The following is a 27,402-nucleotide window of genomic DNA, read 5'->3' as shown; positions in this document are numbered from 1 at the left end:
AATGTTTGACCTTTCATGCAAAAGGTTGTAACCCTTCCATTCTGAGTCAAGAGAGTGATGGGGTTAGAGGTTAAAGCAGTGTTTCTGTTTGTCTGATTGTGTTGGCCAAATATGGCTCCTCCTGTAACAGGTGACAGCATCATCTTCCTCACTCTCCACCCTGAGCTGAGAGATTGACAGCTCAGAGGGTGTATTGTAGACCAGTCTGATAAGTCGTTATTAATTTAGGCCTTTGCCAGATACCGGAGCCACTTATTTACCCAAACAAAAACAATGACAGGGTTGAGATTTTCATGTTACTCTGAGAGTTGAGAATGGCGTGTTGTACAGACCTGACGCTCTCCCAGTTCTGCTATAGATCAGCAATGGCTCCGCATAAAATGCTCCCCTTGTTTTGCAGATGGTCTGACATGGAGCTGGAGTTTGCTTTGAAACATATCAAGTAAATGCAGTAGTTGATGGCCTTCGGTGAGAGGAGATCTTTGTCCCCTTTCCCTGACTGAATTCTCTTCCCCCCCCCCCCCCCCACCCCCCACCCCACCTCATCTGATTATTGCTGTTCCCTTTTCAGGCCCAGCTTTCAGACATCGAGCAGTCTCACACCCAAAGCCTGATCGAAGCTGCCGCCCGCCACCGACAGGAGCTCCAGAAAGAGATGGAACGACTGCGTGTGGCTCAGTTACAGACCGAGAGGACACTGGAAGCACGAGAACGTGCACATCGGCAGCGCGTGAAAGGACTTGAGGAACAGGTACCCAAAGCGGGTCTTTTCCCCCTCCTGTCCGGAAAGCACTGACTTTTGCTGGGGTCCAATTCTACGGGAGCCACCAGCTTCTGGTATCTCAGTCAAGCGACCGTTCTCCATGCGTGATCCTAGATAGTGAATGTTGACCATGCCGAGATCACAGACAAGCCTGGTCCTGTTCTCAGTCTTCACTCGCAGTCACCAGGAGTTACTGGATAGAGACCAGGAGGAGCAGGGACCATGGCTAGTTTTATTTTTCTCTCTAACCAGGGGTGTTGAGTACAATATTTGCCGCATGGCTGAGAACAGCTAACTCAGCAGAGACCAGGGTTGAACCTGGCGGGTGTGTATTTCTCAGTACCACAACAGGCAGTACATTTCCTTTGTGAGTCAATACTTCTGCCACACAAGGCAGCCACTCCATAAACTCACAGCTGTGTCTGCATTGGGATGAGCTTCATCTCCGTCTAGAGTGGATTGTGTTTCATCGGTTTCTGTCCATATAGCTAGTGTACTACCTCAGGATAGTGTCCATCAGGAATGTGTACCACCTCAAGGATAATGCACTCCAGTAGGATACTCTACCACCACAGGATAGGATACTACATCAGTACAATGTGCCACATCAGTCGAACACTGTACCGCTTCAGGATTGTGTACCACTCTCTGTATGGTGTTCTGACTGGGCTAGACAGACTGGAGGCAGGGAGGCTGTTTGCCCTGGCTGGGGGGTCTAGAACGAGGGGCCACAGTCTCAGGATGCGGGGTAGGACATTTAGGACTGAGATGAGGAGAAATTTCTTCACTCAGAGGGTGGTCAACCTGTGGAATTCTCTACCACAGAAGGCTGTGGAGGCCAAGTCACTGAATATATTTAAGAAGGAGATAGATGGGTCTCTAGACACAAAAGGCATCGAGGGGTATGGGGAGAGAGCAGGAATATGGTCTTGAGATGGAGGATCAGCCATGATCATATTGAATATATGGAGAGCTGTGGAGGCTGGGTCATTGAATATATTTAAGGTGGAGATAGACAGATTTTTGAACAATAAGGGAGTGAAGGGTTATGGGGAGCGAGCAGGAAAATGGAGCTGAGCCCAAGATCAGATCAGCCATGATCTCATTAAATGGTGTAGCAGGCTCGAGGGGCCAAATGGCCTACTCCTGCTCTGATTTCTTATGTACATCAGGATAGTGCACCACCCTCTGTATGGTTCTATATCGGGATAGTGCACCACCCTCTGTATGGTGTTCTACATCAGGGTAGTGCACCACCCTCTGTATGGTGTTCTACATCAGGATAGTGTACCACCCTCTGTATGGTGTTCTACATCAGGATAGTGTACCACCCTCTGTATGGTGTTCTACATCAGGATAGTGTACCACCCTCTGTATGGTGCTACATCAGGATAGTGCACCACCCTCTGTATGGTGCTACATCAGGATAGTGCACCACCCTCTGTATGGTGCTACATCAGGATAGTGCACCACCCTCTGTATGGTGTTCTACATCAGGATAGTGTACCACCCTCTGTATGGTGTCCTACATCAGGATAGTGCACCACCCTCTGTATGGTGTTCTACATCAGGATAGTGTACCACCCTCTGTATGGTGTTCTACATCAGGATAGTGCACCACCCTCTGTATGGTGCTACATCAGGATAGTGCACCACCCTCTGTATGGTTCTATATCAGGATAGTACACCACCCTCTGTATGGTGCTACATCAGGATAGTGCACCACCCTCTGTATGGTGCTACATCAGGATCGTGAACCACCCTCTGTATAGTGTTCTACATCAGGATAGTGCACCACCCTCTGTATGGTTCTATATCAGGATAGTGCACCACCCTCTGTATGGTGTTCTACATCAGGATAGTGCACCACCCTCTGTATGGTGTTCTACATCAGGATAGTGTACCACCCTCTGTATAGTGCTACATCAGGATAGTGCACCACCTTGAGGGATAATGGATGCCAATCTCATTTGGGTTTATTAGATAATATGTGGTCATGTGTGTGTAAATAAACCTGCTTCCCAATGGTGATAGAATTTCCCCAGAATGATTATTAATTAAATCCTCTATTTAAATTTGGGGAACAGCTCTCCTCCAAGTCTTCACTGCCTACTGTTTTTATATTAACCTATTTGCTTCTGTGGGGAATATAAAATACCCAAGCACTAGGGAGGGCTAGACTGATACCAAGGTAAGTTTACAGACTTGAACAAGTCTGCATTCTGTACCAATATACCCAGGTGGGCAGTAATGAATACCATGTAATGCATTGTTTAATAGCGAGGTCTGTGCCACACGGGAGGGAGGATGATTGTTGGCAGAAGTGGGTGGGGCAAATCCTATCCACTCCAGCTGTACCCTGGGAGGGGTTTATCTCAGCCAATCTCCCTGGATGAATTCAGGTGAGGGTTTCCTATGGGACTTGAATCTGCATCTGTCTCCACTCTGTATTCTAATCACCTGCACTGTGGTTTTACTCTGTGTCTTTGTTTGTTATGTGCTGCAGATATCGACTCTAAAGGACCAACTGCAGCAGGAGCTCCGGAGACGCCAGCCTCAGTATTCCCAGTCCATCCTCTCTGGAAACTAACTCCATTGCAGACACTTTGCAGCGACCATGTGGCAGGCTATCAGCCTGCATTCCCTTGTACAACAGTGAGCAACCACAAGACGCACCGGACCCCTACTGACAGCAGAGTCATGGCCCCCCACCCCCACCCCAACCAACGTCTGGATCAAATCATCACCACAGGGACCGAATCTAATGCTTCCAGTGTTGGGAGAAATCTCCAGCAGCGACGTTCTTACAGGACAGGCTTCATGTACTCCTCATTTCTTTCCCTTGTGTTTGTGTTCTGTATGTAGGTTGCCACCACTTCTCTTATAAAGCCCACTCCGGGGGGGGTGCTGCCAATGCGTTGGGAAGTGGTCAATCCCTCAGCGCAGAATCAGGGCCAATCTAAAAAAAACATTCCAACTAAACAAAGGGATACTTTTTCAGGAGCCTGGTTTTGTTCGGTATCCCCTTCTTCCCATTTTAGTAACAAAAATGGCAACAAACTGTTCAAATTTTAAAAAGGATTTTCAGCCTCGAGAGGATTAGATACACTGATCTGAGGTGGTTAAACTCCTGAACTGTGGTCTTAGAAGGTCAGACCTCCTGTGCCTCTCAAGCACAGGTCCACAAGGGTTAGACCTCCGTCCTTCCCCGAGCGCTTGTCTAAAAGAGTTAGCGACTCTCCTGAGATTACAGCCCCACCTATAAGTTAAAGCTTGTGCAAACTCTAAACCCCACCCCTCCCTATTATGTTCGCTGGAAGTGGCTCATTTTTCTTTCAGGCCTTGTAGTGTTCTGCCAGTCGTTGATTGTGGGTATCGGCCCATTCGCTTTTCTGTGCGATTTGAAAGGCACTGGTACCTGGCCACCATCAGCGGACACATCAAACACATTCAGCCCCAGCCACCACTCTCTGTCCCGGCCCATCGCTGTTTCCCACCTGTCGCGGAGCCCTTGAGCATCGACAGCCTGTTGCACCAGGTTTGAATTGCTGTATTTCCACTTGTTTGCTGATCTGTCGGCATTTATAATGGAAGGCTCTGACTGGCTGAGTGCTTCAGTGGTATATGTAAAGAAGGATTCTGATTGACTGAGTACAGATTATCTCATTCTGACATAAAACAGAAAATCCGCACATCCAAGAATGTCATAGGGGCTATTTGTGGGGTTTAGGTTGTCCACAGGGGCTGTGATGAACCCTATGGTCGATAGCAGTCTAATGTTTGAGTGAGAGGCTATCTGGAAGTTTATAAGCTGTACACTGAAAATCCAATTTACTAATCTAGTTTTTTTAACATAGAACTCCCATCTTTTCACTGCAGGGTCTCGCGGTGTGGAGCTGTTATCAGTTACTAAGTTTTTCCAATTAATTTTCATCAGTTGAAAAGCTAACATCACAACTTGAACCCCGACCCCACTCTCTGCCACCGATCAGTATATATTGGCAGGAGGTGCCAGTCTTAATGAACTTGGCGGAGGTTAAACTATTGGAGCTGTTGTGTGCTATTGATGGAAGAGCTATTTTTTTCTGGTCAAGGCTGGCAAGACTCAATACTGGGGACTGAAGCGAGAGTCAGAGGCACCAACAAACACACATCAAAGAAAGAAAGACTTGCATTTATATAGCGCCTTTCATGACCTCAGGACATCCCAAAGCGCTTTACAGCCAATGTACCTTAGAAGTGTAGTCACTGTTGTAATGTAGGAAAGGCGGCAGCCAATTTGCACACAGCAAGTTCCCACAAACAGCAAGGTGATAATGACTAGATATCTGTGTTTAGTGATGTTAGGCGAGGTATAAATGATGGTCCAGACACTGGGGAGAACTCCCCTGCTCTTCTTCGAAATGGTGCTGTGGGATCAACATGGAGAAAGATAGCGATGATTTGCAGCAGAATGTTAACTTTCGCCAATGGGGACACAACATATGATGCAGGATAAGGAGAGGATGCTTCAAGTACTGTTGTGTGCTTTACTCCCATCCTAGTTTTGGCTTTTTAATCTAACCATGTCCCTGGAACTTGCACTGTTAGCTTCTTGACCAGCATTTGTGAGCAATCTCATAAATTGTGTTTGTATTTTATTTTTAAGTATAGATTACTGTGGTGCTACACTAAATGAATGCTGGGAAACCTAGTTCCAGATTAGCAGGAGAGATTAGGCCAATGAGATAGATTTTTATTAAAGAACTGATGTTTTTTTTAAAAATAATTGCTGCAGAATTTTGAGTGCGGGACAGGTTCCGTTAACACGGCTCACATTAGGGTTTTTACTAGTGTAATATTAGAGCTTCCCTGAGCTGTCAGTGGATAAATGTGGCACTGAGCCATGCAGACTGGGAAGGTCCCAAGTTTGATCCTGATCTGTGATGAGTTATCTGATCTAAGCCGGGTGGTCATTGGGGCCTCAGTGTCCTTGGGCTAGGGAGGGGCTGCTCCTCTGACTGTCCTTCGCCGGAGTGGCCATTCATATGACTGTCGGAGGAGAGGGAAGGGCATCACAGCTCAGCCTGATTCTGTCCTTGCCCAAAATCCGCACAAGCGCACTTGGCAGCAGGAACTGGTGGATAGTAGTCAGGAGCAGGAACCATGGCTGATTTTTCTCGCCACTGCCCTAACTAAGATCAGACAACTCAGCACAGACCAGGGATTGAATTTGGGACCTTCATGGGCTTTGTGGCACAGTATCGCACTGGCTGGTGCATTACACACTGACGCACAGGGAGAGAGTCTCTACAATCAGAGTCTCTGACAGTGCACATAAGTGCTGACCCAGGTCCAACTATCTTTATGTACCATTAGTTTCTATATTTTTTTCCTTGTAACTTATCAGAATCCATGTAATGAATTGGATTTGAGGATAAGTTTAATTTAATAAATTTAATTCAAAACAGATTTCTTTCTATAATTATCAAGAATTTATTATAGCAACTTCTCTTGGACTGTCTGTCCATAAAGCAAATTTATTCTAAAAATATTGCAATAACTAGCAGTTGATGAGACCAAACTCTAATTGTTTGAGGCAGCTAATGTTCATCTCCTTGCATGCATCTGGGTATATTTTTGCAAGTCAGTGTTTAGGCCAGTTTCCCAGAAGAAGTGAACTACTGTATTAACTAAAGCTGAGTTTTGAGATCATGTGCATTAAGACTACTGTGTTTGTGAAATTAATGTTAAATGTTGAATTCTAAATACACCAGCTCCATTGTTTGACGGTATCTTTGATGTGCTGTAGACAGTGGAACGTAGACAGTTTATCAGAGCTTAATTAATGGAGCTTACTGTCTCTGTCCAGGCCCATTCTTCATCTGACTAGATGAATAGTTTTTCAAAACTAGCTAGAGTACTATAATTTTTTTAAGTATTGCTTTTTTAAAAGATAGATTTAAAATCACAATGATCTTTTGTTCATAATCTAAAGAAGAAATCAATGCAAACAATGCTTGAAATATCTATTTTTGGTGTGTTTTTAAAAATGTTTCCCTGTTTTCTAGTCTTTTCTGATGTTTCCCAGTGGCTTAGTGCTGATAGTTCTGGCATCATCTTTAAACGAGAGCGAGAGAGCTCATTGTTTCTGGTTTCTTGTACTTAATCCAGACGAGTGCAGAAGGTGCTTTGCATCTGCCATTTTCTAACAGATTGTGACAGATGCTGGGTGATGTTTTACAGCTTCTCAAGGTTATGTCTGTCCCAGAGCCCTGTGGAGTTTTCGCGGTGTAGTTTGGGAACCTCACAAGGCGATTCTTGCTGTCCTGTTATAGAACCTTGTGGGGCCCTTACTGAGCTGTACTGGAACATCAATGAATTCTGGAACTGATGGCCAAAATGCAGTCGGGATGTCTGGCACTCGGGTAACCAATGCTAAGCCGTATCGAAACTGGCAGTGTGAGCCCTGGGGAACAGAAACATCTGGTGCCATACCCAGCGATGAAATTGAGACTGTTGTTTTCAGCGAGGGGTGACCAGCAGGGAGCATCTTGAAATATGCTGGAGCTGCAAGGTTGAATTGATCCCACCAAGTGCCACCTGCAGCGTTCCCAGCCGCGCCCTCGTCATCGCATGTTACCTTTTATATAAATTTAGCTTTTTTTTTGCCAAACACCAGATTGCAGAAGAGAGCATCCTGTTCTGACTTTTTTTCCAAAATGTTTGCTACATTTGAGCCCTGTGATGTGTTTGTGCTGATTTCAGGTGCGTTAGGTGGCTATTTTTGTCGGTGTGTTACTGCTTTAACCACTGTCCCATCCCTTGCATCCACTAACTGTACTTCACCTGTTCAGTGTTACTCAGTGTTATTTTTCTACTCAAATGTTTTATATTACACTGAGAAGGAGTGGATTGGAGAGATGATGGGTGCCACTCATTATGATGGGCACTTTGCTGTGTGACTTGCAGTGTTAGATGGTACAGAAAATAAACAGTGAACAAAATTCAATTATCCCGTTTGCTTTAAGAAAATGTTTTTTTTTTGCTTTCATTCATTTTTGATAGCAGTCCAGCTGCTACAGAAATTGTGCGGCGCACTCTGGATTGAGACCTGAATTTGAAACCGACTTTGATTGATGTTGATCGCTTCGGGCTGGATTTTGCCAATGGGGAGCTTTTGGAGGCGGGACTCTCACTTGTCGGGTTTCCATCCCGCCTTGTCAACTTCTGGCCAACCCACGTTATTTTCCCTTGATTGACCCTGTTGAGCCCGCCCAGCGGGCTTAGCAGGCCAATTAAGGGAAAGCCGGTAGCAGAGAACGTCAACGTATGACGTTTCATCTGTCAAAAATTTTTGACAGATGAATTGTCATCATTTGAAAGCTCTGTGAAGCTGTCAAACACTGACATTCTATGTAGTTTGATGAGTTCTTGAATTCAAGACCTCATCAAACCTATTTCTTTTGCAGAAATTAGATGGTTGTTGCATTGGAGAATGCAATGGCCATCTGTCATCTCTGCCGCAGAGGTGCTCTCCGCATCCCCAACTCTTGAAGCCTGCAGGAAGAAACAAAGGTAAGTAAACTTTTTCTAACACTTCCCACTTACCTCACATACTCACCTCTCCACACTTGCGCCCATCACTTACCTTCACAGCGCACTTTTGCACCCCTCCGACCCCTGCAGACCCACTACTTGCCTCGGTGACCCTGGCGGGGTTTGGAGCCTTCGGGAAGCCCGCACTTCAGGCTCAAAATGGGGATAATCCTCTTATCTGACTGTTAACTACCTGTTTACAGGCACATAAGTGGCACTAATCCCCTTCCTGCCTCCAAGGAGATGTGACCCAGCACGGGTCGGCTACCCGCCTCCTGGCAAGATGGCACGGAGGCGGGTTGGGCACCCGCCCCCAAATTCTGCCATTTTCCCGGCATGCCCGCCTCCTCAGGGCTGGCAAAATCGCCCCCTTAGATCCTAAGCCATGACCAGGTAATTTGTGGGAAGAGCTGTCTGAATGGCTATTTTTGCACATTGTGAGAACAAGGAGTGATCAGACCCTAGCGGTTGCCTCTGATTTTTACCTCCCTCCCTGTGTGGAAATATCTGGCCTCCACTCTACATCGCCTTTCAGAACGATTAACATTAGGAATGCCCAGATGCAGATTGTAGGTCTGAGGCCACTACTATCTCTCAGTGGGAAAGCTGCTGTCACACCCAACACCCTGCGGACCATCAGTCTTTGCGCTGTTATAACAATATGAAAGGGAGACTCAAATAAAAACAAAAGGAATGGAATGACAAGTGTTGTTTAAGTGACTTTTATTTTTGTACAAAACGGAATATATCAGTTATAGTATGAATCAGATTACACAGAAATATCTCACTCGGCTGTACATACTGCGGCACCTCCTCCCAATGGTACTTCAAGAACATTTATACCAAGGAGTTCTGAGCAAGCACATGTCTCAAGTTTCATTTTTCTAACTGTTACTGCTTTAAACTGTGCAGATGGATCAGAGCAGAAATGAAGCAGCTTTTTTGGGGGGATTTTTTTCTCCCAAGTTTTGCACCCCCCCCCTCTCCCTCCTTAAGGCAATGACTCTCTGCTGGGTTACATATCCATGGGCACTGGGCACCCTCTAGAATGTTGCTCCAAGTGACCATTCTTCATTTATAAGCCCGGATAGTGAGTATTAGCAGACTATTCCAATATGGGATTCATCAATCCAATCCTCACCTGTTGTCCCAGTACACATGGATTTTTCCAGCAGGAGTCGCCGGGATAGCAGTCAGGAGCAGGAACCGTGGCTGATTTTCTCCTCCCTAACCCAGGAGCATTGAGACCAATTGCAGCCCTAGTACCGCCGCCCTGGCTGAGATTGGCTAACTCCACACAGACTGAAGATGGAATTGGGGGTCTTCCCAGTCAGCATGGCTCATTTGCACACTGGGTGGTATATTTATAACCGAGTCGTAGGGGGCTTCTCATTTCCCTTTTGATCTGATATAGTCATTGTTGGAGCCAGTCAGCGGCCCAATGGGTTGCTGATACTAGACTCTCAAAATCATACGCACAGAAGGAGGCCATTCGGCCCATCGTGCCTTTGCCGGTTCTCTGAAAGCTATCCAATGGACTACACTCCCCTGCCCTTTCCCTATAGCCCTGAAAATGTTTCCTTTTTAAGTAGAGATCCAGTTAATGTGGACTATCCTACGTGGACCTCACTGGAAAAAAATCATATCCAATTCATAGACATGAATTGGCAAATTGGGTCATTACAGCAAATATATATTGGTGTAAATGTTTGGCCACTAGTTGTCAGTCACACATTCAGTAACTATATATATTTCCAAAAGCATGCTGTGGACATCTTGGGGCTAAAAACTGTTTCTGCGCCAATTTTTTTATCTCCACCATGAGCCTTTAAATAGCATTTCATATTCTGGATAGGAGTCTGAATTGCCAACTGGTTTGAGATTCTTAGCTACACCTGTTGCTTAGAGCAGACAGTATGCTCCAAAGTGGATGGGCCTAGGCTGGTGCTATGGAACCTACAAGTCCTTTAGGGTCTAATTTAAGTCCCTGTATTTAGGCCTCATGCCGGGTGTTGCTGTATTCCCAGTTTATTTCGTTTAAATCCAGTTGATCTCATCACTACACTCCTCAGATGCAATATAATGTCCTGGGAAACAACTGAAGCGTCAGAAGAAAGTCAGCAGCTGAAGCAAAAAAATAATCATTTCACTCTGTCAAAATGCTTCTGAAGTATTCCTGCCACCAACGCCATATTGCGGTGTAAAGGACACAAATTCCAAGCCTCAAGCGAGGTCCTGCGCGCAAATCCTTGTGGATCCCGAGAACTGCTGTTGTTTGCAGCGCAGAATATGACCACCAACAGATTAGCGTCGAGACCAGCAGCACACTCACTGCAAGATAAGACGGCAAGAGGCGGCGCTGCAAGATCACAGGCCTCCGCTCAGGGCCATTCTCACAGCACCCTAACAACAACATACAAACAGCAGAACAGGCACGTTTCAACCTTTAAATCCTGCACATGTGTGAATGCTCCCCGCGCTGTGTTTAGGGATATTTAAGCACCATCAAACATAATTATTTCAAAAAAATAAAATGCAACAGAAAGTCAAGTTTGATAAACTGAAGATATCCTGAACTCCTCAGAAAGCCTCTAAATCCAGTATAAGCGCACACTGTTGCATCCCAACAGCTGCTGAGTCGAGGGTTTTACAATACTGCGTTCCTGAGGAGAGTTACAGGGAGGAAGACTTCAGCTGACAGTAAACGTTTTTGATCACACTTGGCAGTAGTGCAGCAGTAACTATCGCAACACATGGGGATGTAGCAACCCCATGAAGTCTCAGTGTGGCCAAGTGATCTTGTGAACCTCGGATTAGTTAATGTGTTCGTCCAGTGAGCAGGATCTTGGAATCCTAGAAACGACTGATACTAATTTTTAAATGCTTAACAGATTTGTTTGAAACTACTAATTTAACAGAACAGTTAACATATTGTGTTAACGCCTCCATTGAAACAGCAGGCAAATAAGCGTGTTGAGCATCCCTGTGCTGATATCGCACATAGTCATATCTAGGCTCTAATTACTATAGATTTAAATCCCTGAATAGAAATTGCACCAGTGACACCCTGTAGGTTGGAGAAGGGTTAATTTGTGTCTGAAACACAGAGAGCTGCCTAGGAGTGTGTAGCGAGGCTGTACAGTAATACTGAGGAGTGAAAAAGCAGCAAGAGTGAATGAAGCTTATTGGGTTATTAATGCCTGGGAGCATGTTACAAGATTGTGGTAGATGCCTGGGAGTGTACGACAAGGCTGTAACCGATGACTGGTAGTGTGTTACAGGTGGGAATTCAGTTGAGGAGTTCAAATAATATAGCATATAAACATGAGCCTAAAGTTCAAGTGCTGTGTGAACATCCATTGAACCCCTTAGAGCACATTCTCTCTCAACTATTTTATGATATGCATCAGATGCCTCTTATTATCATCCAGACATGTTTGGGGGGTGGGGAGAATTCCGATGCTGTGGCCCATGATGGCTCTGTGTATTGTGACATGGAACAGGTACTGCAGGTTTAGAAATTTGGTTATGCTTATTGCCAATACAAACTTCTCATTAGTAAAAAAAATCCTTGCTCCTGATTCCTTTTGTTCCACTAAAACCAGTAATGGAGCTCAAACCATTCAAAAAGGAGTCAGATTAGACAGGAGTACAGGTATTAGGGATATGCACAGACTGAGATGATCAATTATTCTATGGGACACGATGAATCTGGAGGTTGTTGGGGGGGTGTGGTGGGGGCAGGAAGGTGCTGTCTGGTGAGGCAGGAGGCCAGGATTGACTAATGGGGATGTGAGGATGGATGAATGCTCTAGTGTTTTGCTTGATTGCCTTTGGGGATCAGGGAGTATTTATACAGAACTTTCCCTCAGGAGATTAAAAGGTGGGATGGAGCTCATGATACAGTAGATCATACATAGAGTGGGTGGGGAAGGGTCATTGATCGGACAGATTGCACAGGGTCTGTGGAAGGAGTGGGCTTGGCTTGATGGACCAAATGGTCTATTCCATTTCCAGGCTTTATTGTCTTCTTATAAAAAGTCCCATCATAATTGTTGGGACTGTGTCACAGCCTTGCACCACACTCAGCCATATGCTCTGGAACCTGTACAGTTCTATTTTGTAAAAGCTTACAGTTTTGCAGTGATGGTTTTCTTCCTTTGGATGTGGTGACTATAGTGGTGCTATAAAAGGGAGAAGAGTGGGTTCACCCCCTGCCTCCCTGCCCCCCTTTATGGACCACTGGCAAATGACACAGTATTTGTTTACATTATTTTAAAAACATAAAACAGTAACAGTCGTGGGCAGGGGCACTGAGGTGAGTACCTAATGGCAGCTAGGTCGCTACAGGAAAGAATTACACTCAGGTGGCTGATGTCTGCCTCCTAGTCCTCCATTCAGTGCAGCAGAGGCCAGGGAGTAGGTTAGCTATTCTCTTAACTACAGAAGAGGGACTTGGGAGAGAGAGAGGAAAATGGAAAGCTCTAGAAATTGTGAAGATTAGCAGAAAATGCTTAACCCATTCATACTAAATTTTGCCATTCGTTATTTTAAACCGGCATTAAACCATTTAAAATAGTTGACAAAGGGATTTTAAATGAACACATTAAACATCTGTTTGCCAATCTTCATACAACATCACTTTCAAGGCCAAAGAGTCTAACTCGTCCATTCAGAATTGAGCTGGCATACGGGATCAGTGCAGTATGAGTTTAGTCTATTTGGGTCACACACCAGTTTCAGCTTTGCCCTGACACAAAAGGTGGTGTGCGACCAGCTAGGATTGAATCGATCTTCAGACGCAAAAGCACCTGGTGGTTCTGAGACCTGACCTGCAGATCAGAATGTAAATGTGTGCAGTTCAGGTCCCAGAGGGAAAAGTTGAGCAAGGATGAGAGAGGAAAAGAAATCTCATCATATCGAAAATGGTTCGCCAATTGGTTGTCTCTCTTGGAGATACGATGTTAAAAATATTGTAATGGCTCCAAAAGTAACAAGATTGTTTTGTGAACATGTCGCAATGTCGTGTCACCACACAAGTATCAGGATGTCGCCATCTAAACAAATCCAACAAACTCAGATCAGAAGGGCCGGTATAAACTGTCCCTCCAAAAAGTGAAGCGAACTCGGGAGTGACCCACTCAGAGTTCGATTGCTGGTGTTTAAATCATGTTAGGCTGCCTTCAGAACAGAATTGTGCTGTAGGATGGGTTTTGGTATTCGATTCATTCCTAACTACAGACATCACGCAGTTTCTATTTTCTTCGTAAACTTAAAAAAATTCTAAACCTCCGGACAGACACAAAGCATAAATGGCAGGTCAGCAATAGGTAACAGCAATGATGTGAAAGGAATCTGTAGAATTTATTTGAGGAGGTGGATAGAGGAGGGACAGTAAGTTCAGTGCGAGGTACTCTCAATCCTCTATCCTTCTCCCAGACAAGCGCAATACAGCCAACAAGGAATGGCAAAGGCTTTGGTTCATGAATCATCATGGCAACACGGGTAAAAAGCTGGAATGACTGAATGCCCAAGGCTTCATAAGTAACCCGCATTGTAATGATCCCCTCCCACAAACAGTAAAAATCTAGAACATTATGTGCACATAAAAAACGGACTTTATCTTGAGGTTTATACGAAAAATCCCTCAGCACCATCAGAGTTACAGAAATATGAAAATGATCCCTCTAAATTATTTAATGTCATATTATTGATATATATGGAGATTCCTCTATCTCCTGGACCAAGGCTCCACGCGTGGCCCCTTCATCGATTTGCTCGTCCTCCTCAACAGGAGCCACAGCTCTTGACGCATGATGAAGCCATCTGGCCACAGAGCCCACTGTTGGCCATGACCCCACACTTTGAGTATTGGTCTCGGCACAAGTCAGCTGGAAGGGAGAAGGAGAAGGTGAGAACAGGGAGAGCAAATAGGGTGTGGATTAATAAGAACGTAAGAATTAGGAGCAGTGGTAGGCCATACAGCCCCTCGAGCCAGCTCCGCCATTCAATAAGATCATGGCTGATCTTCGACCTCAACTCCACCTTCCTGTCCTATCCCCATATCCCCTGATTCCTCCGGAGTCTAGAAATCTATCTATCTCAACCTTGAATATACTCAATGACTGAGCATCCACAGCACTTTGGGGCAGAGAATTCCAAAGATTCACAACCATCTGAGTGAAGAAATTCTTCCTCATTTCAGTCTTAAAAGGCCAGCCCCTTATCCTGAGACAATGTCCCCTAGTTCTAGACTCTCCAGCCAGGTGAAACAATCTCTCAGCATTTATCCTGTCAAGCCCCTCAGAATCTTATATGTTTCAATGAGATCACCTCTCATTCTTCTAAATTCCATTCTAAACTTAGACACTGTTCATAAAGGGAATACGACCCAATAGTGAACAGTCAGTAAATTCACTTGTTTCTTTATAAAAATCTGTGTGTTCCCACATGCGACATGGAGGGCAGGCTAAGTGTCCCAAACTTTGAACGGTAATACTGGGTGTTACAGTTCCAGGGGATCATTGTCCGGGACAAGGCCACACAGCCTCCGGCTGGCTGTAGAAAGGAGTGCTGCTCTTTCAGCCTCCTGCACACTCACCCCTTCCCCAGGGAGGACCGGTAGTTGCTTAAAAACATCCCATAACATTGTTAACATTAGCGAATATGGGGAAAATGTTCTTCCAGCAACTAACTGACAATTTTCACAAGATAGTTTCTATCCACAATATCCAAATCGGATACCATCTTCAGGAATCTGTGGTTCTTCAACATAGAAACATAGAAGATAGGAGCAGGAGTAAGCCATTCAGCCCCTTGAGCCTGCTCCGCCATTTAATGAGATCATGGCTGATCATCCAAATTCAGTACCCTGTCCCTGCTTTCTCCCCATATCCCTTAATCCCTTTAGCCTTAAGAAATATATCTAACTTCTTCTTGAATATATTTAATGAATTGGCCTCAACTGCCTTTTGTGGTAGAGAATTCCACAGGTTCACCATTCTCTGGGTGAAGAAATTCCTCCTCATCCTCTGTCCTAAATGGCTTACCCCTTATCCTTAGACTGTGACCCCTGGTTCTGGACTCCCCGGCCATTGGGAACATCCTTCCTGCATCTAGTCTGTCTAGTCCTGTTAGAATTTTATAAGTTTCAATGAGATCCCCTCTCATTCTTCTAAACTCCAGCGAATATAATCCCAGTCGACCCAATCCCTCCTCATACGTCATTCCTGCCATCAACAAAAAAAAACCAAAATGGAACAACCCTACTGGAATTGTTCCTCCAAAGCACAAAGCTTCCCCGTAGAAACATCTCCTCCTTTTGCTCCATTCTGTCCTCTGTCACCAGTAAGCCTGCATGGTGTCCTAGGGTGAGACTTGGGCCATACACTAACATGGGAAGACCGGATAGGGGCATTGCAGCTGGCCCTCCCAATCTCTACTGAAGCAGAATGAGAAAGGGAGACCTCAAACTACTGCACCGTACCTCACCTTTCACACTCCAAAAACTGACCCTGGATCACTAGCAGAACTGGGGTGAAAAAGAGTGTGCCAGCACTCATTCCAATTACAGCCAACGCCTCTTGTATCTCTGACTCCAGGCCTTCCAGAGAGAGCTCCAGATGACCAGTGGAGCCATTACAGGAATCTGAATCCAAACCCAAACTCATGCCGCTCAGCCTACTGCTAGTGGCACGATACCATCCCTGCCCGTTCAGTTGTGGTTCTGAGACCTAACACTCACCTCTCAGTAGCTCCTCGTGAGCACAGACGGTGCGAACACAGACCTCCTTGTTAACCACATAGACCCTGCGAAGGCTGCAAAGCAGACAATGTGAATGATGGGGACAGAAACCAACACATGCTGCAGAATATCAGAAGTTACGGTTGAAATACATTCTACAGAATAGTCTCTGTTTTCAGACATTCGCAATATTTGATTTGATTGCTACACCCTCTTCCACTCATAGCCCCCATCAGATCCTGATATGGAGAAGGTGGGATGCGATTGAAAGAGTCGTAACATCCTTTCCAGTATGTCAATCTATTATCTGGCATACAGAGCAATGTGGCCTGCAGCTTCCTTACAGATCCAAGTAGGGTGCAGGTGCCTGAAAGAGAAGTTTGTACCTCAGAATGCCTCACCTTTCCAGGTAAGGGTAATTTTTTTTTAACCATTTACCACAGAAAGCATTTGAAAATATAGGCCTCGTGATTAACCTTCCCATGACCGGGGGCTGAGGGTTAAAAAGCAAAATGCGCAGAACGCAATCCCAACACGCCTTCCACGCGCCCACTGACATTTTTACTGTGGTGGATATCGGGGCTTCATTAACATTTTAAATCCGGCTCCCACAGGGCAATTGGGAGCCTGGTTTTGAAACTTACTGCTGCTGCACGGGTTTCCCAGGAATCGGGGAAACTCGGCAGTAAAACGGAGGCGGCAGCTGCCGGCTTCCGGGGAGGAGGCAGAGCTACAAGATGTTAGCAAAGTCTTGCTGTTAAGATTGACAGGACCGCTGGGTCCCCGGTTTTGCCAGGCTCCTTCGGTCGTTTTCGGTCATGCCACCCCTGCAAATATCAGGCCACAGTTACTTTTAATGTTGGGTTTTTAAAAGCGTAATGTTAATGAGCTAGCTTTGATGTTGCTTCCCCATAGATTGTTAGCCTATCTTGGCAATTGAAACACACTTCACACCCCTCAGAACGGGATTTGTGCATAGGGTGTCCGAGGTGAATGGAGTACCCGGTAAAGGAGAACGGCATGAGGCTAGGCCTCATTTAATATTTGGCATCTGTCTCCCGCCCAAAGCTGGTGGGAATGATGTCAAGGCGGTGGGGGGTGGGTGGGTGGAGGGTAGTGCGAATTGAGGCAGGAGCTGGATGCCAAGGTGACCCAAGGGAACGATCCCTGGCATAAGACAAGTGTTGGGGGGGTTTACAAACAGGTGCCAGTGTAGGGAGGAAGAAGGAGGGCAGGAGCAGGGGAGGCCCAAAAATGCCTTCCGGGCCCGGAGAAGCACTCCTGCTCCTCTCGGCCTCCAAGGAATCCTGCCGAAGATTAAAAAATAAAACTTACCTTGGCCTCTCTGGCCAATCTTCGGCCTTTCTCTGGCAGGTTTTCCACAAGACAGGACTCCCCTCAAGTTGTAGTTAAAAATCGTCACGCTGTTCAATTAGGCCCGCGCCTGTCTGTAGCGAGAGCCTTAGCTGACTTGAAAATGGCGCTGGGCGGAAACGGAGCAACCTCAGGCCGGTTGGGGGGGTTAAAATTACCCCCCTCCCCCCCCCATTGTCTCAGAAAGCCTTTGATTCCTTTTTTTGTTGTGAACAAAAAGGACACAAGGTACAGATTGTGACACGAGGTTAGAAACGGGAGAGGGACAGTAAGAAGATACCTAGTTTAGTCAACCCACTGATGTGTAGCATATTCATTATTTTTGTACTATTCCGCGAAGACATGCTCTACAGATTGAATTAAGCAAATCTGATCATAACAGTTTCTCTGTATGTTCTCGTGCTGTGAAATAAGCAACTCAATGATTTGTATCACGCTTCGTCTCACCAAGTGGTTTGTGCCTTTTCCTTTTTTTTCTCTCCCACGCGGCAGCTGTCTCTCACTCTGCCAGCGCATTTCACACTTCATCTAGAGCCATCCTTTGTCTCTTTACCTGTCCTATTACCATCTCGTCTCGCCTTGAATATCTCTTAATGTCTCCTCACCCCTCCCAGACCTTCCCTTTTGTTCTTTCATCCCCTCCCCCATTTCCCAGCCCCCAAACTTGCTTTTTAATCTGTTTCATTTCCTGCTTTTTTCTCAGTTCTGACGAAGGGTCTTCGACCTGAAACGTTGACTCTGTTTCTCTCTCCACGGATGTTACCTGACCTGCTGAGTTTTTCCAGCGTTTTCTGTTGTTATTTCGTCTCACCAAGTGTTTGCTTAGTCTGCCCTCTGAGAGATTGAAGGAATACACATGCAAAGGCATATCCGGTCCAGGTGACAATGGGGGTATTATTGTTACACTCCCAGGTTATATTATCGCACAAGTAGAAGTAGGGCAGTGAGTTAACTCCCACAAGAATAGCGCACTTGGACTGCTTATGGAAGTGACTGATGTCACTGAACCCGAGAAGGTATCTACAGCAGACTCGCGTTTGTAACAATGGTAAGAAAGTCTGATGAAGTCAGGTTTAAGTGGAAGACCGCTTTAAGACACAAATAAAACTTTCTCAAATAGGTGAACGACGAGGACCGAGTGTGCTTACCTGTAAAAGCAAAGGCTCTTGAGGCACTGTTTGCAGGGTCTGTGTACAGAATAGAGTCTGGTGCATGGATACTGCTCCTCCCTGCAATCTGATAGGCAGAGAAAAAGGAAACGTTGCTGTAAGGGTTGGAAGTGGACCCAGCACAAACAAGCACAACTGTTTCACCACACGGACCAAGGTCAGTCAATCCCCGGCCTGTGCTGAGTTTGCTCATCTCAGCTGAAGCAACTGTAGAAACATGGGGGAAACAGAAAAAAAATGGCCAAGGTTTTTTTTTATTCGTATATGGGATGTGGGTGTCGCTAGCAAGGCTAGCATTTACTGCCCATCCCTAATTGCCCTCAAGAAGGTGGTGGTGAGTCGCCTTCTTGAACCGCTGCAGTCCGTGTGATGAAGGTACTCCCACAGTGCTGTTAGGGAGGGAGTTCCAGGATTTTGACCCAGCGACGATGAAGGATCGGCGATATACTTCTCAGTCAGGATGGTGTGTGACTTGGAGGGGAACTTCCTGCTCCTGGTTGCTCTACAGTGATTCCTGCTGGTAGAGCACATGTGTAGTTGTCTGATGAGGACAGGATTGGGTTCAGATGTAATGCCCCCACAGTTGAATAGTTTGGTGATACTGTCAAGATTCACACATGAAGAATGGTTATTTGAGTGAGGGACCAGAGGGTGTCCAGCTCCTGTGGAACCATTCCCCAGTGAGAGAGTCAATACCTTTAAGTTGATTGAGTTGTTTGATGAAGTAACGGAGAGGGTTGATGAGGGTAGTGCAGTTGATGTTGTGTATATGGACTTTCAAAAGACATTTGATAAAGTACCACATAATAGACTTGTTAGTAATATTGAAACCCATGGGATTAAAGAGGCAGAGGCTGCGTGGGTACGGAGAACTTAGCTAAGGAACAGAAAGCAGAGAGCAGTGGTGAACAGTTGTTTTTCAGACTAGTGGGAGATGTGCAGTGGTGTCCCCAGGGGATTGGTGTTGAAACCACTGCTCATTTTGATATATATAAATATATTAATGAAATGGGCTTGGGCATACAGGACATAATTTCAAAATTTGCAGATGACACGAAACTTGGAAATGTAGTAAACAGTGAGAAGGATAGTAACAGATTTCAGGAGGACAGACAGACTGGTGAAATGGGCAGACACGTGACAGTTGCAATTTAACACAGAGAAGTGTGAAGTGATTCATTTTGGTTGGAAGAATAAGGAGAGGCAATATAAACTAAATTATACAATTTTAAAGGGGGTGCAAGATCAGGGCGACCGGGGGTGGGGGGGGGCGTATGTACACAGGTCTTTGAAGGTGGCAGGACAAGTTGAGAAGGTTGTTAAAAACCATGACTTTATAAATAGAGGCATAGAATACAAAAGCAAGGAAGTTATGCTAACCTTTATAAAACAGTGGTTAGGCCCCAGCTGGAGTATTGTGGCCAATTCCGGGCACCACACTTTAGGAAGGATGTCAATGCCTTAGAGAGGGTGCAGATGAGATTTACTGGAATGGTGCCAGGGATGAAAGACTACAGTTACTGTATTTGGAGAGACTAGAGAAGCTTCGATAGTTCTCCTTAGAGCAGAGAAGGTTAAGGGGAGATTTAATAAAGGTGTTCAAAATAATGAAGGGTTTTGATAGAGTAAATAAGGAAGTAAATAAGGAGAAACTGTTTCCAGTGGCAGAAGGGTCAGTAACCAGAGGACATAGGTTTAAGGTAACTGGATAAAGAACCAGAGGCGACATGAGATTTTTTTTCTTCATGCAGCGAGTTGTTATGATCTCAAATGCATTGCCTGAAAGGGTGGTGGAAGCAGCTTTAATAGTAACTTTCAAAAGGGAATTGGATATATACTTGAAAAGGAAAAAATTGCAGGGCTATGGGGCAAGAGCAGGGGAGTGGGACTAATTGGAGAGTTCTTTGAACGAGCCAGCACAGGCATGATGGGCTGAATGGTCTCCCTCTGTGCTGTATGATGCTATGATTTGGGCGTTGGTTGTGGTGCCATGTCACTGGCTCACACGTGAAAAAGTGCCATTTTGGCAAAGTACCACAGTTTCTGGAACTGTAGTCCAGTAAAGGTCAGCACTTGAGAGAGAGGAGAGGAGAAAATTGGGGGAAGTAAGAAATTTCAATTAGTTTCTCTTTGATCTTGAGAAGCTGATCTCTAAACAAGTCTAAATTGATGAAAAACAAGCTGTCCATTGTGAAAATCTTCTAAAATTACAGTCAGAGGCTAATCACATCGTTTAGATTTTGTCCAACATTTCATTTAGATTCGAGGAAATGGACTGTGCAACTAAAAGCACATATTTTACAAATGATGGTAATAACTTGCAGTGACTGAACTGGTGCCAGCATCAAAACAATCAAAAGATCAAACTATCTCTCTATAGTAACCACACAAAGCTAGACCTCACCATGATATAGCATAGAAAATGTAGCATAGAATTTAATTTAACTCCTTACTCCCCTGAAGGGAGACAAACTTATATTTATATTGCACCTTACCAATCCCTCAGAAACACCCCAAAATGATCAAATTAATTGCTAAAATTAATTCAATTTTGATGTGCAGTTATTGTTGTTATGCAGATAAATGCAGTTTCTGCACAGCAAGATCTCAAACAGCAATACGTTGAATCAATTAATTGTTTTTTGGTGGTGTTGGTTGAGGGAAGAATGTTGGCCAAGACACTTGAACCACGTGTAAATGTATCATCCAAAGGACTGCACCTCCCACTATGCAGCACTCCCTCATTAATGAGTCGAGTGTAAGCCAAGATTATGTACTTGAGTCCCCAGAGTGTGTCTTGAACCCAGAACGCTTTGACTCGGAGATAAGAATGCTACCAATTGAACCAAGCTAACACAGAAGATGTAGATGTAATTTATCTGGATTTTCAAAAGGCCTTCGATAAGGTACCCCATAATAGACTGATGAACAAGGTCAGAGAATGCGGAGTCAGGGGACAAGTGGCAGAATGGATTGCTGGCTGGCTTCAGGACAGAAAGCAGAGAGTAGGAGTAAAGGGTAGCTATTCACAGTGGCAGAAGGTGGGTAGTGGTGTTCCACAAGGATCAGTGCTGGGACCAATGCTGTACATTTTACATTAACGATTTAGACTTAGGAATCAAAAACACAATTTCTAAATTTGCGGATGACACCAAATTGGGCGGGATAGTCAATACTGAGGAGGTCTGCAACAAGTTACAGGAGGACATTAATAAACTTGCAGAATGGGCATATAATTGGAAAATGAAGTTCAACACAGTTAAATGTGAGGTATTACATTTTGGTAGGAAGAATAGGGAGGTCACATTACTTGGAGGGTGCGAGTCTAGGTGGGGTAGAGGAACAAAGGGATCGAGGAGTACAAATACACAAATCACTAAAAGTTGCGACACAGGTTAGCAAGGCCATAAAAAAAGCAAACCAAGCACTAGGGTTTATTTCTAGAAGGACAGAATTGAAAAGTAGGGAAGTTATGCTAAACCTGTATCGAACCTTGGTTAGACTACACTAAGAGTACAACGTACAGTTCTGGTTGCCATATTATAAAAAGGATATAGAGGCACTGGAGAGAGTGCAGAGAATATTTACAAGAATGATACCAGAAATGCGAGGGTATATGTATCAGGAAAGAATGAACAGGTTGGGTCTCTTTTCTCTTGAAAAAAGGCTGAGGGGTGACCTAACAGAAGTCTTTAAAATTATGAAAGGTTTGATAGAGTGGATACAGAGAGAATGTTTCCACTTGTGGGGAAGAGCATAACTAGAGGCCATCAATATAAGATAGTCACCAAGAAATCCAAAAGGGAATTCAGAAGAAACTTCTTTACCCAAAGAGTGGTGAGAATGTGGAACTCGCTACCACAGGGAGTGGTTGAAGCAAATAGTCAGATGCATTTAAGGGGAGGCTAGACAAGCATATGAGGGAGAAGGGAATAGAGGGTTATGCTGATAGATTTAGATGAGGAAAGACGGGAGGAGGCTCGAGTGGAGCATAAATGTTGGTATGGACTGGTTGGGCCGAATGGCCTGTTTCTGTGCCGTATATCCTATGAAGGTAAAGAGACTTGTTGAGGAGTGGACTTCAGTAATCAAGTGGCCATTCTTTATGTGTATGAGCCTAGACAATGAGCAGCAACAGGATATTCGACTGTGTGGGCTAATACAACTGAGCCCGATATCTGTCTTTACCCGACATCTGTGCACGCGCGCACACTTTCCAAACATGGGTCACGGGATAGTGATCAGGAGTGGAACCACGGCTGTTTTTTCTCCCCTACCTAGCACAAGGGTGCTGAGACTAATTGTAGCACCCTGGCTAAGATCAACTAACTCACCACAGATGGAACCTGGGACTTTCTACTCTACATGGCTGGTCACAGGATTTACATTTTATAAAATAAAACCTCTAGGTGGGTCCATGACTACAGCAGGAAACTGTCCCAACGCAGTCAGCACAGCTTCTGCAGGCTTCTCCTCCTAAGCCTGCAAGGCTCCATGCTTGGCCCCTCCTAATTCCCGTCATATGTTGCCACTTGCCAACATTATCCTTAAGAATGAGGTTAACTTCTGTATGTACACTGACTGACCATACCCAGCCTTTTCTCTCGACCATAACCCACAGCTCCACAAGTCGTGGATGAGCCAGAACTTCTTGCAGCTCGTTATCGGCTGGATCAAAACTATACTGTTCGGCCCTCACCAGAAACTCAGTGCCTTCACCCTTACTCCAGGCCCCCTCCCTGGATGCCCATTTAAGTTCAATCTGACTGTGCGCTGTTCAATCTCGCATCCAGTCTGTCACCAAAACTGCCTCCTTCTATACCCAAAATAATTGCCTAAGTCCGTGCCTACCTCACCCCCACTACAGCTGGAACCTTTGATTGTGCCTTTTGTCACCTCCAAACTCAACTTTATTCAACGTCCTCCTTGACGGACTCCTGGGTTCCACCCTCCATAAACTCACAAACTCTACCAGAACTCCGCCACCCATATCCTGTCCGCTCACTCGTCTTTAAAATCTCCATTTGCTCCCTGTCCCTCAGGATGTCGACTTCAAAGGCCTCGTCCTCATCTACAAATCTCTCCACAGCCCCATTCCTCCCCACCTACGAAAGCTCCCCCACCGTATAGCCCCACTTATACCCTCCGCACTCATGTCTCTGGTCTACTGTGAGTTTCCCCCCACCCCCCTCCGCCACCCTCTGCTCCACCATCTGTGACAGAGCCTTCAGCCATTTACCCCTGAGTTTTGGAACTCTGTCCCTAAAGTCCTCCCCATCGTTTCTCTCTCCAGCCTTCAGCCACCTCCCCTAATTTCCTTCCTGCCCAGCTCTGACCCAAAGTGTGAAGTAACTTGGCTGTTTTGCTACATGAAAGGTTCTATATAAAATGTAAGCTAATTCTTTCAAAGAGCAGGGTGGACTTCCCAAATGGTAACACAATGTTTTTTAAAATATAAATGATAAGTCTATTAGTTATTGTCTGTCCTATAGTTCGAGTCTTCAGTTATTTTTAAGTGGTTCTACTCCTGCTTCAGCTTTGGCTCCCTTGATCCCAGCTGCTCGGATGGGCTGCAACTGCCTTCAGGTGCGGACAAGCTCTCCCACATCGCTCCTTGCTGAACTGCTTTGACAGCTGTGTAAAGTCAGCAAAGATGGACTCGAGTCTACAGCTAGTGGACTGGCTTTTCATACAGTACAGGAACTAGAACATGCCATTAGTCCGAAGGGAACATTAAAACCGTCACACTACCTAACCATTTTGATTTATTTTACACCTTCCTTGAAATGATAATGTAATTCAATTTGAGCTGCGGCTCCTCGATACAAATCCAGGCCAGGCACCAGAGAGGATGTCTCTTTGTTGTGGGATTGGACGATACAGTGGGTCGTCACTGACCTTTCACCTATGGCACCTTGACAGACAATATTGGCTTAAAATGAGACAGTAGGAGATGTACAGTGCCAACTCTTAGTACCTCAAAATTGTTATTCTTGAAGGGTTAGAAGAGGATGGAGCTTTAACCTGGTGGCTCTGTGCAGGATTCACAGACCAGATAAGGGCTAAGCCAACAGCAGTGCCAGCAATAACATTGCCAGTATGCCCTCTAAATTCCAGCACCAAACTCTGCATTTTCTTACACGAGGCTTTGGTCCAAAGAGAAGAAGCCAAATTATACAAATTATTAGTAAGGAATAAAATATTGAAAGCAGCTGTTCAAATATTGTAAATCCAAGGGGCTCCAAGTACTCTTGGCAAACTGTCGTTGAAACTGTATTCAGACAATGTTCAAACACATCCCTTTTAATCAGAACAACGCGGCTCAATGTAACTCTTTTCATAACGGTCAGTTTTTTGGGGCAAAATATCCATCTGTCCAGTTTACTGAGCATTCCCGAATCCCAACTAGTAGCCATTTGTGGTGTCAAATGGTCCATTTCCTCCACGTGAGTTTCAGCAATTCCGATTGTGACAAAAATTATGCATTTGTTTTTTTAAGAAGGTGGATTTTTTTTACTAAGTTGTTTCTTGCTGGCCACAGCAAACACAGGGGTAGAACTTACAAAATTATTACAGGGCTTGATAGGGTGGATGCTGGGACAATGTTTCCCTTGGCTGGGGAGTCTAGAACCAGGGGCCACAGCCTCAGGATAAGGGGTCGACCATTCAGGACTGAGATGAGAAGAAATTTCTTCACACAGAGGGTGGTGAATCTTTGGAATTCTCTACCCCAGAGAGCTGTGGAGGCTCAGTCATTGGGTATATTCAAAACAGAAGTCAATATATTTCTGACTAGTAAGGGCATCAAGTGATATGGCAATAGGGCGGGTGAATGGAGTTGAGAGAGAAGATCAGCCATGATCTCATTGAATGGCGGAGCAGGCTCGAGGGGCCGAATGGCCTACTCCTGCTACTGTTTCTTATGTTCTTATGTTCTAACTGGTTACTGCCAGCTGTTTCTATGAACTGCATAGATATACATTATGGTCTGGTGTGTTAAAAGCACTGAAACACTTACCCTGGACTATTGACGTCAATTGGATTGTTCTGAAATGATGGGATGGCCATTGTCTTTGGATGGGGACCTATCTCACAGCTCATTCAAAATGTTTGGAATAGATCAATGGATTTCCCACGAGTGAAACATTACATTCAATTACAAGCATCCTATGGGCCAGTTTACGGTACATATTTGCTTGGTGGCTTTATTTGTATGGGCAAAGGTTGTTTTGAATCCTGTGAATGTCTAGTCACCTAAATGTGGTTATGAAAAACAGTTTGTTTTGTATCTCTTCAAAGGAATTTGGTGTTACTGCATGGAGGCAGCAGTCACTCTGACGCAAACAGAGAAACGGAGTGGAGCAGCAACTCTGGTATCATGCAGCCGCAGAGGTTAAGGAATGGTGCTTCAGAGGTCAGTTTAATACTAGGAGTTACTGTAGGGAAAGTGTCTGCTGCTTATGATTCAGAGAATAGTGAATTTTATATTTACTGTAACTCTCCTGTTTGTATTTAACACTATTCATTTGTGTTTAGCGCTCACTGTTTTTTGTTTATGCAAAACGTATATAAATGTATATATATTTATATCTGTAGGTTTACACCCCGAGCAGCATAGACCGTAACACTTAACCCTCTATCCCAAACATATCCATAATCTTTAACTCTCCGTCTATTCCTAATCTTTAACTCTCAGTCTATTCCTAATCTTTAACTCTCAGTCTATTGGAGTGTATACTATTCAACTTACCGAAGATAAGGAGGTCACGTAATATTGTGTGATATATTCCAGTAAGCTAGAGCACAGAGACAAGGTTCTCTGAGTGACGTCTAGGTGTTGCTTTGTTTAAGAACATAAGACATAAGAATTAGGAGCAGGAGTAGGCCATACGGCCCCTCGAGCCTGCTCCGCCATTTAATAAGATCATGGCTGATCTTCGACCTCAACTCCACTTTCCTTCCCAGTCCCCATATCCCTTGATTCCCAATGAGTCCAAAAGTCTATCTAGCTCAGCCTTGAATATACTCAACGATTCAGCATCCATAGACCTTTGGGTAGAGAATTCCAAAGATTCACAACCCTCTGAGTGAAGAAATTCCTCCTCATCTCAGTCTTAAATGGTCAATCCCTTGTCCTGAGACTATGCCCCCTAGTTCTAGACTCACTAGCCAAGGGAAACAACCTTTTAGCATCTGCCCTGTCAATCCCCCTCAGAATCTTACATGTTTCAATGAGTTTACTTTGATATTGGGCAGGTAAAGGCACAATGTGGCTCACACAGGATGTGATAGCCACTTATGCGAGCAGCCAGTGACGCTAAACTCAAGGAAGCATCTTGTATCACAATCCCCAAAAGGTTAACAATGACCTTCACTAACCATCAGCCTGTGATCCCTCACCTTCTGTGATCACACATTAGGAAACTTGGGCACATACTATGCATCTTTTTCTGTCCATTTATGTCCATCCCTAACCCAGGGATGCTGAGGCTAACTGCATGCCTGAACTCCTGATACGCACTTGTAGCAGGCAAGGCTCCCGCTGGTAACAAAGTTGGAAAGATACCCCTTCTAAAATATCAAGCAGAGGAAACATTCTCATATTTGTTCCAGTGCTGCTATACATAGTGACTGGAGAAATCCTCTACCAGCAACTTGCACAACTGTCCGACACAGTTGCCCATTTTCAGAGGAGTGCAGCTGTGAATCGTATCCACAAGGAAAAGTCAGGAGAGGAGCCAAGTTGTCCAGCATATTGTAATAAACAGTAACAA

At 44.9% G+C, this 27,402-nt stretch overlaps 2 protein-coding genes across 3 annotated transcripts in view; one reads left to right on the top strand and one right to left on the bottom strand.

Annotated features, from left to right (window-relative positions):
* crocc (ciliary rootlet coiled-coil, rootletin) overlaps positions 1-7,754 on the top strand; it is a 115,681-nt gene extending 107,927 nt beyond the window's left edge. Inside the window, exons 35-36 of the mRNA XM_085966978.1 lie at positions 572-751; positions 3,270-7,754. Of these exons, the coding sequence (XP_085823104.1) occupies positions 572-751; positions 3,270-3,353 (264 nt within the window). The 3' untranslated portion in view covers positions 3,354-7,754. The remainder of the gene's footprint in view (positions 1-571; positions 752-3,269) is intronic.
* Positions 7,755-9,047: 1,293 nt separating this feature from the next.
* Positions 9,048-27,402, bottom strand: part of mfap2 (microfibril associated protein 2) — a 50,681-nt gene continuing 32,326 nt past the window's right edge. For both annotated transcript variants that reach the window (XM_085966976.1, XM_085966977.1), the window contains 3 exons: positions 18,608-18,695; positions 16,086-16,159; positions 9,048-14,232 (listed from right to left, as the gene is read on the bottom strand). In XM_085966976.1, the coding sequence (XP_085823102.1) occupies positions 14,129-14,232; positions 16,086-16,159; positions 18,608-18,695 (266 nt within the window). In that variant the 3' untranslated portion in view covers positions 9,048-14,128. The remainder of the gene's footprint in view (positions 14,233-16,085; positions 16,160-18,607; positions 18,696-27,402) is intronic.

Source organism: Somniosus microcephalus, chromosome 25 (assembly GCF_052327205.1).
Source record: "Somniosus microcephalus isolate GS21.2 chromosome 25, FLI_Smic_1.0, whole genome shotgun sequence".
In the NCBI taxonomy this organism is placed as follows: domain Eukaryota; kingdom Metazoa; phylum Chordata; class Chondrichthyes; order Squaliformes; family Somniosidae; genus Somniosus; species Somniosus microcephalus.
This window is presented reverse-complemented; position numbering and strand designations above follow the sequence as displayed.